This window comes from Hippopotamus amphibius, chromosome 1, assembly GCF_030028045.1.
Source record: "Hippopotamus amphibius kiboko isolate mHipAmp2 chromosome 1, mHipAmp2.hap2, whole genome shotgun sequence".
In the NCBI taxonomy this organism is placed as follows: Eukaryota; Metazoa; Chordata; class Mammalia; order Artiodactyla; family Hippopotamidae; genus Hippopotamus; species Hippopotamus amphibius.
The window spans coordinates 227008589-227022170 of NC_080186.1; the positions used below are offsets into that span (position 1 = coordinate 227008589).

The 13582-nt window shown below is 34.5% G+C and overlaps 1 protein-coding gene across 8 annotated transcripts in view; it reads right to left on the reverse strand.

Moving 5' to 3' along the window:
• Nucleotides 1-13582, reverse strand: part of IPO11 (importin 11) — a 213332-nt gene that overhangs the window by 76632 nt on the left and 123118 nt on the right. For all 8 annotated transcript variants that reach the window (XR_009054785.1, XM_057742725.1, XM_057742689.1 and 5 more), the window contains 2 exons: nt 10357-10436; nt 9843-9923 (listed from right to left, as the gene is read on the reverse strand). Coding sequence is in view for 7 of the 8 variants with exons in the window: in XM_057742725.1 (XP_057598708.1) it covers nt 9843-9923; nt 10357-10436 (161 nt within the window). In the remaining variant the exon portion in view is untranslated. The remainder of the gene's footprint in view (nt 1-9842; nt 9924-10356; nt 10437-13582) is intronic.

A 13582-nucleotide genomic window follows, 5' to 3' on the forward strand; every position in this document is an offset into this window, starting at 1 on the left:
CATATTGAACAGAGACAAGTGGCAGAGAATTTAGTGCACTTAAAAAATTACACCAAAAATCAACTCCAAAGATTATAGACATTTGTGTAGAAAAGGAAAAGTAATCGCATACTTATGACTTTAAAAATATAAATTCATTGAAATGTACTATTCAATACAATCCAGCTCTGTCATTACGCATTTTCTTTACATATAAAGGTATAGTTGTGCAGAATTCACTTATTTCAGCACTAAAATGGAGTCTTTGTATTCAAAAAGGTTAGGAACCACAGAAACGATGAGATCCTTTCTGAAAAATTATGCAGGAAAATGCCATTATCAGACCTGGATGCAAGGATTGTGGATCAGAATGAAGAGAAAATTCAGAAAGTAGAACTGATCAGATAGAGAAAACCAAATGAACAGCTGACCAAAGGTGAAGAAGTCTGGGATTACTCCTAGTTTTCACGTTGGGTCCATGGGTACAATCATGATGCCATTAATAATAGTAAGGCTTCATTTTAGACATGGTGAACTTGAGACACCTGGGGGAAAATCCAACTGAAATGGTCTTATATTATTTCCACACACATGACACTCTACACAGTCCACTTTCCAGGGAAGGTATTGCAGTTGTGACCTAAAAGTCACAGAGCAAATTTTGACTATTTCTATAGTGAAGAAAGATCTTTCATAATGACCAAAATCCTACCAAACATTCTGATCAGCAGTGCTGCTTTCATTTCTAAACAAGATTTTGAAAAATGCACCTAATGATTTCAGTGGTAATAAACAATTTTGTATATTTTAAGCGAAATGCATATATACCCATGTCCAAGAAGGAAATAACAAACACTAAAGACACTAAAGACCTGTAATAACAGGTACTTTTTAAAAAGGTAATTTACAGATATTAAGAGAATTTAAATCATAATTTACCCTTCTTGGGAGAGGGATCATTATGCCCTCAGGGATTTTAGCATGTTTAATGTGTTCTAATCCATTTAGTTTAGTTTTGTTTTGATGCTCAAACTGTCCCATTACTAGTCAGTGGGGAGCTCCTTCAAGTTGACTCTTGCATCCTTTTGACAGAATCCCACCTTCTCTTCCTTCTGGCACAAGGAGATCTCCCCAGTTTATCTTGTGTCTCTCCTGCCTGAGCTCTGGAGTCCACCAGCAGCGCACAGTATTTACAGACCATAATCTAGGTTCTGAGGTGCTTATTGCCACTGGATTGACACTGCTTCTAGGTCTTTGCTTACACAGAATTAGGAAATCTATTTTTCTCCTCCTGAAAAGTATACACCAATAATTCACCAAATCCAATTTAAGATTATAGCATTTTATATAACTTCTTTGATTTAACAGTTCCATCCTTCTTCCCTTATAGTGAAAAATCCCAGATTTTAATAATCTTATTTGCTTCTAACTGCTATGTACACAAATGTCCACATATGTACACAATGGGTTTCAAAATAACAATACCAATATTACTGATAACAATAATAATACTGAAAGTAATTTATAATTTCCTTTTCTTTTTTTTTTGCTCTAATGTTATATCCCACTAGGGATGTACATGTAAAATACTATGTATTAAAATTACTTGAAACATTCTCAGATAATTTATGCCACCAACATAATAGTTAGATTCAAATGCTTCGTTTTGTTTTTTTTTTTAATCTTTAGAACTGCTTTTACTTTATTATTTTAAATCATGTAAAACAGCTTTATGGCTTCAAACCCTAAAGTACAAAATACACATCCCGAAAGATCTAGCCTGCATTCTCAGTCCTTCTTTCCCCTACATAACCACTTTTATTAATTTGGTTTATTTTTCCATTGCTATCTATGCTGCACTCTTTAAATACAAAAAAAACTCTAGACACTGTTGTTTGCTTATAGTTACTCTAAAACTGTATATAGAGGTTGTCTTCATTCCTTTCTAAGGCTGCATAGTACCCCCCTGTGTGCCTGAATAAGCTCCAGTACCGCCTATCCAATCACCTATTACTAATTAGTTTTATCAGTACTTGCTATGACAAACAGAACTTCTTAACTTTACTTTCAATCCACCCCCTTTCTGAATATACCTGGAACAGTTTAGAAACAGACTGTGTTTTTATAATATAATCCCTATGAAAAATGTGGGCTTTTAGTTTGTGCTTTACACTCAAAACAATTTTCTTGATTTAGGCTTATACTGCATACAAGTGGTTAAGAGCACAGATCCTGCAGTCAGAATGCCTATGTTTATATCATGGCTCCAATACTTACTAGCTGTGTGACCTTGGGCAAGGTATTTATCTCTTTGTGATTTAATTTCTCATCTGTAAAAATGGGGAAAAGAACAGTACTATTGTCACAGGTTTATGTGAGTATTAAATGAACTCTATGCTATGTGCTTAGAAATGTGTAGTGTACAGTAAATGCTAGTATTAGCTATAATTATTACACAATAAATTATACCTTAAAAATATGTGTCCCATCTTAAATAAGGTTTATCACAGTGAATAAAACCAATGAGGCTCACTATTGCTTGATAAGTCCATGATAAAAAAGAGAATTTCGAAACTCAAATTGGTATGTATACATAGATAAATTTCAAATTTTAAAAAATGATAATTTAAATTTGAATATTTTTAGAATATAATTATATTCATCTAGATAACTTGTTCCCAGTCACAGAATATAATAAAGCCTATTTTTGCTTCTAAAGCAGACATACTTGTCTCTCTATCCAATTTTTATAACATTGTAATTTTCTGCTTCAAAGAACAAAGACGTTACTTCCAGATACTGTCAGAAATTAGTATAACAGTGACATTTAGCCAAAAATATATTTAAAATGTTATATAGCATACTATATTAAGAAACAGTATCTGAGAGGTATTAAAAAATGAAAAAAATGAGTCAACATTAAAAACTATTATAGCTTTATTGGAACTCTTAGAATAGGAAAATGCTGAAAATGTTGAGAGTTCTCTCAGCTTTCAAGTACAAGCATAAAAGCACCATTATCCTAAAATATTCTTTTATATAAAAAACACAAATAATTTATTTATGACAATTAGTATATTTCTAGTATTTAACATCCATTTAATAAATAATAAAATTCAGTTTCTCGGATTTGAAATCAAATATAGAGGTTTAGCTATAGCAATGTTATGTAAAAACAGTCTTAAACACGTTATTAGACTGCCAATTTTTAATTCAAGTATTTATATCCTATTTATGACCCCCTGCTGGCATACTTACAGATAAACTAGTTTAATGTGTAACATATCTTAAATGCTACAAATATTTCAATGTACATTTGGATGATAACTGATTTGTGCTGAATCATTCAGTCTAAAAATATTAGGCACAACTCAGGGACAAATAATTACACTACCTTCTTTCAGTTCAAGGAAAAAGAATAAGCAAGTAGATTTCTTTCTAGTAAAATTGTAAGAGTAGTGCTGTATATTATGTAAATTTGGAATTTTCCATAATAAAATTTTTTTTAAAAAGTGTGTTATTTTGAAAGGAAAGAAAGAATTTAAAACGATTGTTTTTAAAAAGCCAGCTGAGATACATGGTTCTGGAAAAAAAGTAAAGCTCTATAACTGTGCAAATCATCTACTTAAGTTATAAAAAAATTAACATTATTTTATATAAACATGTATTTAGAAGAAATGGTCAAAGAAGGAGTTCCCTGGGGGCCTGTTTTTCCCCAAAAGGAGATTATATAATTAGATAACTATATAATTAGATAAAAATAGCCAACACTTGTATTAGCTGATTTCATGCTAGGCAATGTTATAAGTGCTTTATGCATATGTAAACCTCACCTCAACTCTAAGAAGTAGGTAATGTTTTTATCCCCATTTTACAGATGGAAAGTGAAGAACAGAGACTAACTTTAACTTGCTCACCTCCCACAGCTGTGAAGTAGCAAAGCCAACATTCTAATCCTAGCAGTTTTGCTTAAGTCACCTGCTAAGTTATACTACGTCTAATTATTTTGTAAGAATATAATTTAAAACAAATTAGTAAAAGAAAATAAATATTCTCCCTAGGACATACCCTAGAAAACTTGCCTCCTTTTTCAAATAAATTTCACAAGCCCATTCCATGACTCAGAACAAGTTGCGTTTCAATAATTACTTACTAATAATACTGCAGAAAAGCGGGAGGGAAAAAAACACTTTCAATTCAAATTTTTTTCTGGTAGGTGTTTAAACATAAACAACCTTTTTTCACCACTTAGAATTTACAGACTATAATTTAACACAGGGATTTCAGATAATGCAGTTACAGATTAAAAAAACCTTATATAATAAATAAGAGAATTTAAGTCCAGAATGTACTCAAGAATGTATAAGTAGCAGAGCTGGGTGTACAAAACCAAGGCACAGGTCAAGGAGAGAATAACACTGCAAACGCAGTTATTATTTACTAAACTTAGGATCATGGAAAAGCTTACAGTCTAGTAGAGGAGAAAAATATGCAACACATACTGAAAAATCTACAAAGGGAACACCAAAATGATACGGCAATTTTCTCTCAAATTTCTATCACTTCCACATTGCCAATCAGTTATTCCTCAAACAGAATTAAGTCCAAAGTATCAATTCCTTGTATCTCTAGAGAAGAAATTGTCACCAAGGCAAAAGATGAAGCTGAGATTCTGTAAGACAGAAGGAAGTTCATCAACATAATTATGTATCGCCACTATACCAGTTTGTTAAGGGCGTAAATGCAATAAAAATTTACAAAAACATTTTACCAAACAACATGTCTCATGTTATTTGCTTGTAAGCTTTGGAGCTAGAATACTTTGAAATTAGTACAGGTAAGGATTGATAGACACATGGCGGTAGACTAGGTCTCAAGCATCTGGGGTCTTGACAAGCCACACATACAGATTCCTATATTACTCCTTCAGAGCCCACAAGATTCTCAGTAACAAGGGCTTACATTCCCACCCTTTACTCTCTAACTCTAAAAAAGAAACTGAAGAACCTATGAAATTGAAATCAAAAGAGTCCTGCTGTATTTTCACTCTATATTTACCCACTCCTTAGCTTAGAACAATACTTTGGATTTAAGTTTCCATTGTGATTTCAAATATAATACAGCAAATCAGAGTGTGCTGAAGAATGTAATATGTTTGATAAATACTCTTTCTGGAAAAAATCAGAATTAACCAAAGAACTTCTTATTTCAGCTCTTGCTAAAAGCCTTTCTACATTACAAGAATTCTCTTACAAAGTCTAAGACAACATTCTAATATAATCGAATCATTCTTAAATATCAACCTAAACATCAGTAAGACAGAATTCATTTAAAGATGAATACTGAGATGAATACTACTCAACCCCCCCGCCCCATCAATAAACGCAGATGTACTGATCATCCTGTAATGCTCCTCTGCCTCACAGTGACAGGCATCAGGCAGCTGACAACCCTGTCTCCTTTTTAGCTGAAAACACCAAGGTCATATGCCAGTTTCTTACTCTCTTCACCTAACATTATATCTACAGCTTTAATCACTACCAGTCCTGCCAACTGTCTCAGAAAATAAACTCTTGCCCCTTCTACATACGCTCTAGACTCAAAATCCTAATCTCCTGTATCAATCTGGAGCCATCTTCCCTTCTATTGGGTCACTTTCACCTACAAAATCTACTCAGATCAGATTTTCCTCACTGCCTCTCCACACACAAAAGGTAGCTTTATTTTTTAACAGTAAACTCTTGTTATGGACTGACCTGTGCCCCCCACCCCACTCCCCCGGCCAAAAGATATGCTGAGGCCCCAATCCCAAGTACCTGTGCTGTGAATGCGACCTTATGTGCAAATAGAGTCTTTCTAGATATAACTAAGTTAAGATTAAGTTATGATGATAGGCCCTTAATCCATTATGACCGGTGCCCTTATAAGAGAAGACAGAGATACAAGGAAAATGTCATGTGACAACTGAGGCACAGACTGGAGTGATGCATGTATAAGTCAAGGAAGCCAGAAATTGCTGGCAACCACCAGAAGCTAGGAGAAGAGCATGGAACAGATTCTCCCCTAGAGTCTTCAGAAAGAGCATGGCCCTGCCAACATCTTGATTTCAGACTTCTAGTTTCCAGAGCTCTGTGAGAGAGATAATCACTGTAAATATTATAAATTAGTTCCTGTTGTTTTAAGCCACCCAGGTTGTGATACTTTGTTATGGTAGCCCTAGGAAACAAATATAGTTCTTAATGATATCATCATTTTCTCATCACCTTATAATTTAACACTTCAGTAATCTGGCATACGAACCCCTCCAATTTACAGACACTAAAGGTCTTAAATAACACCATTATCCCCGCCCTCAACAGACAATTCTCACACTATTCTCTTTGTTCTTATTCTTGTTGATTTCTCTGCAGTATTTAACACTGTATTAATCTAATTCACCCTACTAGGATTGCCAGAATTAGCGAATAAAAATACTATGTTTTATCTGGTAATCCTAACTCTACCAAATATTTATAACTCAGCTCCCATCTCAACTCCTTCTCCCTGAAAAATGTTCTCTGCAAAATGCTGGGTTAGATGACCACTTAGATAGCAATGGCTCACAGTAGACAGTGCTCATGAAAATCACCTGGGGAACTTTTTAAAAAGAAATACTAACATCTTATGTCCTACTCAAATTTTCCAGAAGTTCACCAGGTAATCTGAGATACCTCTAATCCAAAACCACATAACACACTAAGTATGGGCTGACTGTTTACTTGCCTCCTTCCCCTTGAAGAATGAATTACTCAAGAGCAGAAACTGGTGGTTTTTACTCCTAGTGCCTAGAAGAACGCACTGAATACCAACACCAGTGGCTGGCAAACAACGCCCTTGGGTCAAATCTGAACAACTACATGATTCTGTAAACAAAGCATTGTAGGATACAGCCACACTCGTTAATTTACACGTCATCTACGCCTGCTTCCAATTCACAACAACAAATATAAATAGTTGAGACAAAGACTGTATGGCCCACAAAACCTAAAACATTTATTTACCACCTGGTCCTTTATAGAAAAAGTTTGCTGACCCCTGACCTATATGGTGAATGACTGAATAATCAGCAATGATAGTAAATGCAACCAATTTGAAAATCGAATTAACATGCATAGTAACACAGATACCTGGAGCTTTATATGTGCATACGCGTGTATATAAATGTCTGAAGAACACATAAAATAGTGTAATGCTTGAATAAGTGCTAACTGATGACTACTCTTATTGGTTGATATGAAAGAAGACTTTACTACCTGCACAAACTCATACCCACTAAGTCCCCCAAAATACACTGTGGATTGTTGTTGCGATTATTGTGGTTAACACATTTCCAATGAACCTCTTTGTGGTTAACACATTTCCAATGAACCTCTTTGGGCAAGCACTTTTTCATTTCACTAGGAGGAAATCAAATAGTTTTTAGGATCTAAAGCGATGCCATAGTTTTCACACAAAAAAATGCTACTTGGTTATGCTACAGTAACACTTTGCCTAACCAGCTCTCCTATCTGACTTAAAACATAGCTAAGAAATTAGAAACAAAAAAGAGATGCTTTTAACAAGTACACCTTCTCACAAAGTCCATACAAAATGTGTGTGTATAGATATATTTAACATATTTATATATACATTTATATTAATATTTAAATATATACATTTGATACTATTTATATCTTCAATATACAGACATATAAATATACAACTCAGAGCCCATTAGTTTTTAATTATATACAATTATATATAACATATAGGAGAAGAATCAAGATGGCGAGTAGGAGGATGTGCACTCACTCCCTCTTGCAAGAGCACCGGAATTACAATTAACTGCTGAACAACCATCGACAGAAAGACACTGGAACTCACCAAAAAAACCCACGCCACCTCCAGAGACAAAGGAGAAGCTGCAGTGAGACGGTAGGAGGGGCGCAATCGCGTTAAAATCAAATCCCATAAATGCTAGGTGGGGGACTCACAAGCTGGAGAACAGTTATACTGCAGAAGTCCTGAGGGTTCTGAGCCCCATGTCAGGCTTCCTAACCTGCAGGTCCAGCAACGGGAGGAGGAATCCCCAGAGAATCAGACTCTGAAAGCCAGCGGGATTTGATTGCAGGAGCTCCACAGGACTGGGGGAAACAGAGACTCCACTCTTGGAGGGCACACAAAAAATGTGCTCACCAGGACCCAGGGGGAAGGAGCAGTGACCCTGTAGGAGACTGAATCAGACATACCTGCTGGTGTTGGAGGGTTGCCTGCAGAGGTGGGGGGCAGCTGTGGCTCACCGAGGAGACAGGGGCACTGGCAGCAGGGGTTCTAAGAAGTGCTCATTGGCGTGAGCCCTTCCAGAGTCCACCATTAGCTCCACGAAAGAGACTGTAAGCTCCAGTGCTGGGTAGCCTCAGGCCAAATGACCAGCAGGGTGGGAACACAGCCCCACCCATTGGCAGACAAGCAGATTAGTGTCACTGAGCTCCACCCACCAAACTGGATTAAGGTTTTACTGAGCTCCACCCACCCAGCCCAACCCACCATCAGTCCCTCCCATCGGGAAGCACCCAGGAGCCTCCTAGACAGCTTCCTCCATAAGAGGGCAGACAGCAGAATCAAGCAGGATCTGCAGTATTTCATCTTGTGAAGCTGAAAATCACAGCCACAGAAAGAGAAAATGAAAAGGCAAAAGACTTTGTACCAGATGAAGGGACAAGATAAAACACTAGCAAAACAATTAAATGAAGAGTAGATAGGCACTCTTCCAGAAAAAGAATTCAGAATAATGATGGTGAAGATGATCCAGGACTTTGAAAAAAGATTGGATGCAAAGATCGAAAAGTTGCAAGAAAAGTTTACCAAGACCTAGAAGAATTAAAGAGCAAACAGAGATATGCAACACAATAACTGAAATGAAAAATACACTAGAAGGAACCAATAGCAGATTAACTGAGGCAGAAGGACGAATAAGTGACCTGGAAGACAGAATGGTGATCATCACTGATGCAGAAAAGAATAAAGAAAAAAGAATGAAAAGAACTGAAGACAGCCTAAGAGACCTCTGGGACAACGTTAAACGCAGCAACATTTGCATTATAGGGGTCCCAGAAGGAGAAGAGAGAGAGAGAAAGGACCTGAGAAAATACTGGAAGAGATTACAGTTGAAAACTTCCCTAACATGGGAAAGGAAATATATATAATATATAAAGATAATATACACTGGTTTTATAAAGATATCATGCAAAAAAGATTAACTCAGAGGCCATGGCTGCTGCTGCTTTTTTTTTTTTTAATTTCCTTTTTTAAATTGAGGTATAATTGACATATAACACTATATTAGTTTCAGGTACACAACATAATGATTCAACACTGGTTCTGAGTTATACACAATCCATACCAACTTGGTACTGTAACCTCAATAGCCAATCCAAATTAAAAGTACCAAATCATAATGAGAATATTGTGTCCCAAAAGCAGGCTAACAAACCGGAGAGGTGAGAGGTATCAGATGCTAGCAGCCTTTGGATAATTTCTAAAAGTTTTTAAAGCCTTGCCGCACAAAGTGAAGTCTCAGGATGAGGGGGGAACCTTAACTGGGGTCCCATCTTAGAAATGTGCAAACTGCATTTTAACAACATCCTCAGGTGATCTATATGTACAATCAAATTTGAGACCTCTGGTCCAGAGGTATTTGACCAATTTAATACTGCTCAAAGAAAATATTCTGTCTAGAATTACTCTTCCCCTTCTTGCCAATCATCCAAACCCAAATGAAGGTCCAATTTCACAAAATACAGATGGAAAACTTACAACAATATTCATTAGAGAGATGACAGTACCTTCAGCACTTGAACTTGACCTTCTGTAGTAATTTCCTTTAGCAGTTCACAAAAGGACTGACAAAGACCTACTGCATACGTCTGAAATGCAATGAAAAGTCAAAATATACACATGAATATATCTGCAATAACAAAAAAGGCATAAAATTAAATTTCGGACTCATTATAATCTATTTGAGAATTAGATACTAAAGCTCTAAGCATATAAGATTTCAATTAGAACTCTACGAAAAGTTTAAGAAATAAAAATACAGCTAATTGCTATTCTGATTTTTGTAGAAATATAAGGATATATCCCTATGTGGAGCACATTTTCTATGTTAAATAACACAATTCATGGACCCGCATCACATCTGCCCTGCAGTGGGCAATGCTTATTACATTCTCCCCCCTTAAAGTAATAAATCAATCTTTTAAATTTTGAAAAGGTATCAAGATAAGATTTCTGATTTCAAATAAGAAGCAATCAAAATAATAACTACATAATTTTTACAATGCAAAAACTACAACATACCTGTAAAAATTCTGTTGATGATAAAAAGATATAACCATTGATGATTTTAAAGCAGGTTTTGAGACTTTCTGAACTTAATTCTGCCAAAATAATATTTTTTTTAAAAAGAATAAGTCATTGTTCAAAATCAGTTTAAACAAAGTGATTTATTTAAAGCTAAGTTATATGCCCTTCTTTACAAATCTTCTCTCAATGCTACTCAGACTGCTAGTATATAAATAATCTGTCTAAACACTGGCATTAACCTGTAACAATGCTTTCCCATGTACCTCCCACTAGTGAAAACAATTTAGAAAATACTAAGCTCCCTTTTCTTTCCTTTCAGAAAATAACTACATGATGCAACCTTTCATCTCAAACTAAATCTCTAGTACCAGCATGGCAAACAACATGCAACTAAATCATTTTACCATCATATTTTGACATCTGCTTAAATGGGTTCACTCAGTAAGCATTTACTGAGTGTCTACTGTGCTGGCACTGAACATGCTACCCTACTTACGAAAGGAGTCCCTGTTATCCTCCGAAAATTATATTGTGTTTAGATATTTTCAATTTGGGAGCTTTGTTCTTCAAATCTGCTCCCCTATGAAAAACCTACACATAAAAAATGTTCTTAAAAATGTCATTATCAGAATAGTATAGGAAAAGGACATTGTTTTTAGATATTCTTTTTTCAACTGCAAAGCAGAAAACTATTTTGTTAAAACTAAATATGATCAAATGTTTCTGCAGTGTTACTTTACATGTCTTATCACACACGATACAACAGAATACAGATTACAGTATATGTATATAATTATACAGCTCAAAACATGATCCCAAAATACCACCTATATCTAAAATCTTTCATTCTGTATGGCTACCATTTTAGAAATCATATTCACCTGTAATAGGACAGATTAAACAAGTTTCCTGGCAAAAGTGTAGGCCCTTGGTTCTTACCTAACTCATATCCCAGCAAAGTGAGAAGATACTCTATTCAGATGAGAACTACCCATATACTTTCACAAGAAAATGACAATCCTACCCTAAGCTCAAAATGTGTTTTCAAGGCATTATTTTCTATACTTTAGGATTTAACATATTAGTTTAAAATGAGAATGTTAGGGGACAGAGACTAACCAACTTGTTACCATGCTTATGAAAGACATGAAAAGAAATAACAAAGGCTGTCACCTAATATTTTTCACAACGGAAGACAAAATCTCAGGATAAAAGGGTAGACCATTATAGTGCATAAAGTTATTCTTATGAACAATTCACACTGTCCTTTTCTCCTCAAGGAGCAAGTCCAGTCAAGTCTAAACTTGTGCACATTGTTTAACAGACCAACAGTGAAGAGCAGACTGTTTGGTAACCACCATGATAAAAAAGGCAGAAGGATCTATATTTAAGTGAGAACTTAGAATGGCTACATTCCAAGTATGTCAGTGAATATAATTTCTAAATCAATGCCATCTAAAATTTTATCAAGATCTATGATGAAGAAAACAACATTTAAGAAAGTATGATTTTTAAAAACCATAGTACCCATCTCTTCTTACAGATATTTAAAAACCTATCTCTAGATTAACTTATGTAATCAAATAAGCAATTAGGTCACTTCATACTGTTTTCCATGCCTGCATCATGCCAAGGACTGCTTTCACTAAATTTCCTAAGTCTTGCTATCATCAGCAAATATTAAATACTGATAGTAAAAAAAAAAAGCCCTAAAATTAATAAATTTATCTATTTTAAAGTATATCGAACATTGTTCATTATATCCATAAGCTCCTAGCAAGACACTGATAAAAAATTACTGTCTAGTCCTAGTAGCAGGAGGAGCTGACCATGCGATAGATCTGTATTTATTTTCAGCCCTGTGAATAATTTAATTCAAGTACTCTCAACCATGGGCAATTTTGCCCCATCAGGGACATCTGGAAACTGGTTTTTAACACTAGCATCTAGTGGGTTGAGGCCAAGGATGCTATTAAGTTTCCTACAATGCTCTAGACAGCCGCTTCTCAAGAAAGAAGTATGTGAAAATTTTGAAAATCCCTAATTTAAGTGATCAAGTTTTCCCTTCATAGAGAGCTTTGAGTCAAATATGCAGCCCATCAAAGTATCTACTTATGCTATATGCACATATGATTTATATCTATTGGTCTGATTATAATTTATATTCCATTCCTTTCTGTTTTTCTCTATTCTTTGGCTCATTTTTAATTTGTACTTTCATGTTACATTTTATTTATTCTTTTTAATCATACCATTTAATGGTTATGTTTGGAAATGAAACTATAGTAGTTTCTTCTTTTATTTCAAATTCTGATAAAATATGAAGGCTAAAATGTGTAAGATGGCCTACATTATCAAGAAGTCAGGTGGAAAAAGTTCCTTCCAAATTAGGTAAGAAGTTACCAGAAGAAAAATTTTACTGGTCAAGGAACATTAGTTTGGCACTTAAAACAACACGGACAAGAGCCAGTCAGATGTTTATCTTTTAAGTAATGAGAATACTAAGAAAATTAACACCATAAAAAAGATTTAAAGGATTTTAAAACCAAGCCTTTAGAATGAAATTATCAGAATTAGTTACAGCCTCTGGTCCTACTTAAAGTATCTCCAGTTCTACTTATATTCAGGGAAAAGGATATGAAATGAATTTTAGCCTTGGATTTATTCACAATTAACATATCCTAAAAATCATTAACTTAAACATCAATATGTTTGGTATTATGTGCTTTAAATGAAAACGGGAAACTGCCTGCCAGCAGCTTTATTTCTACTTGGAAAAAAATAATACCTATCATACTCATTAAATAAATTTTTAAAAATCACTGACCTAATAAGAAAAATATGTTTTCAGTGTTAAGAAAAGTGAGTATTCATTTTTATCTATATTCTTAAAAGATTAAAATAAATATTCTGGTTATATTTCAAAATAAATTTTAAAGTTCACCTGAAAGGATGTATATGCAAAAAGCTACATATCAAACAATATTAATTAGTTGTGCAATACTCAAAAATAAAGGTAATGCTAATGTCAAGCTATACTAAACATTCACAGATATAATTTGTAAAAAAGAATTCCTTTATATTATTAAGTTAACTAAGAAATCCTACAGAGCCAGTGATTCAGTGCCTTTTATTTTAAAATAGCAATAATGTTGATAGTAATAGTAGCAGTAATAAATATAATTACAAAACAATTCAATGGTGCTTACTATGTGCCAGA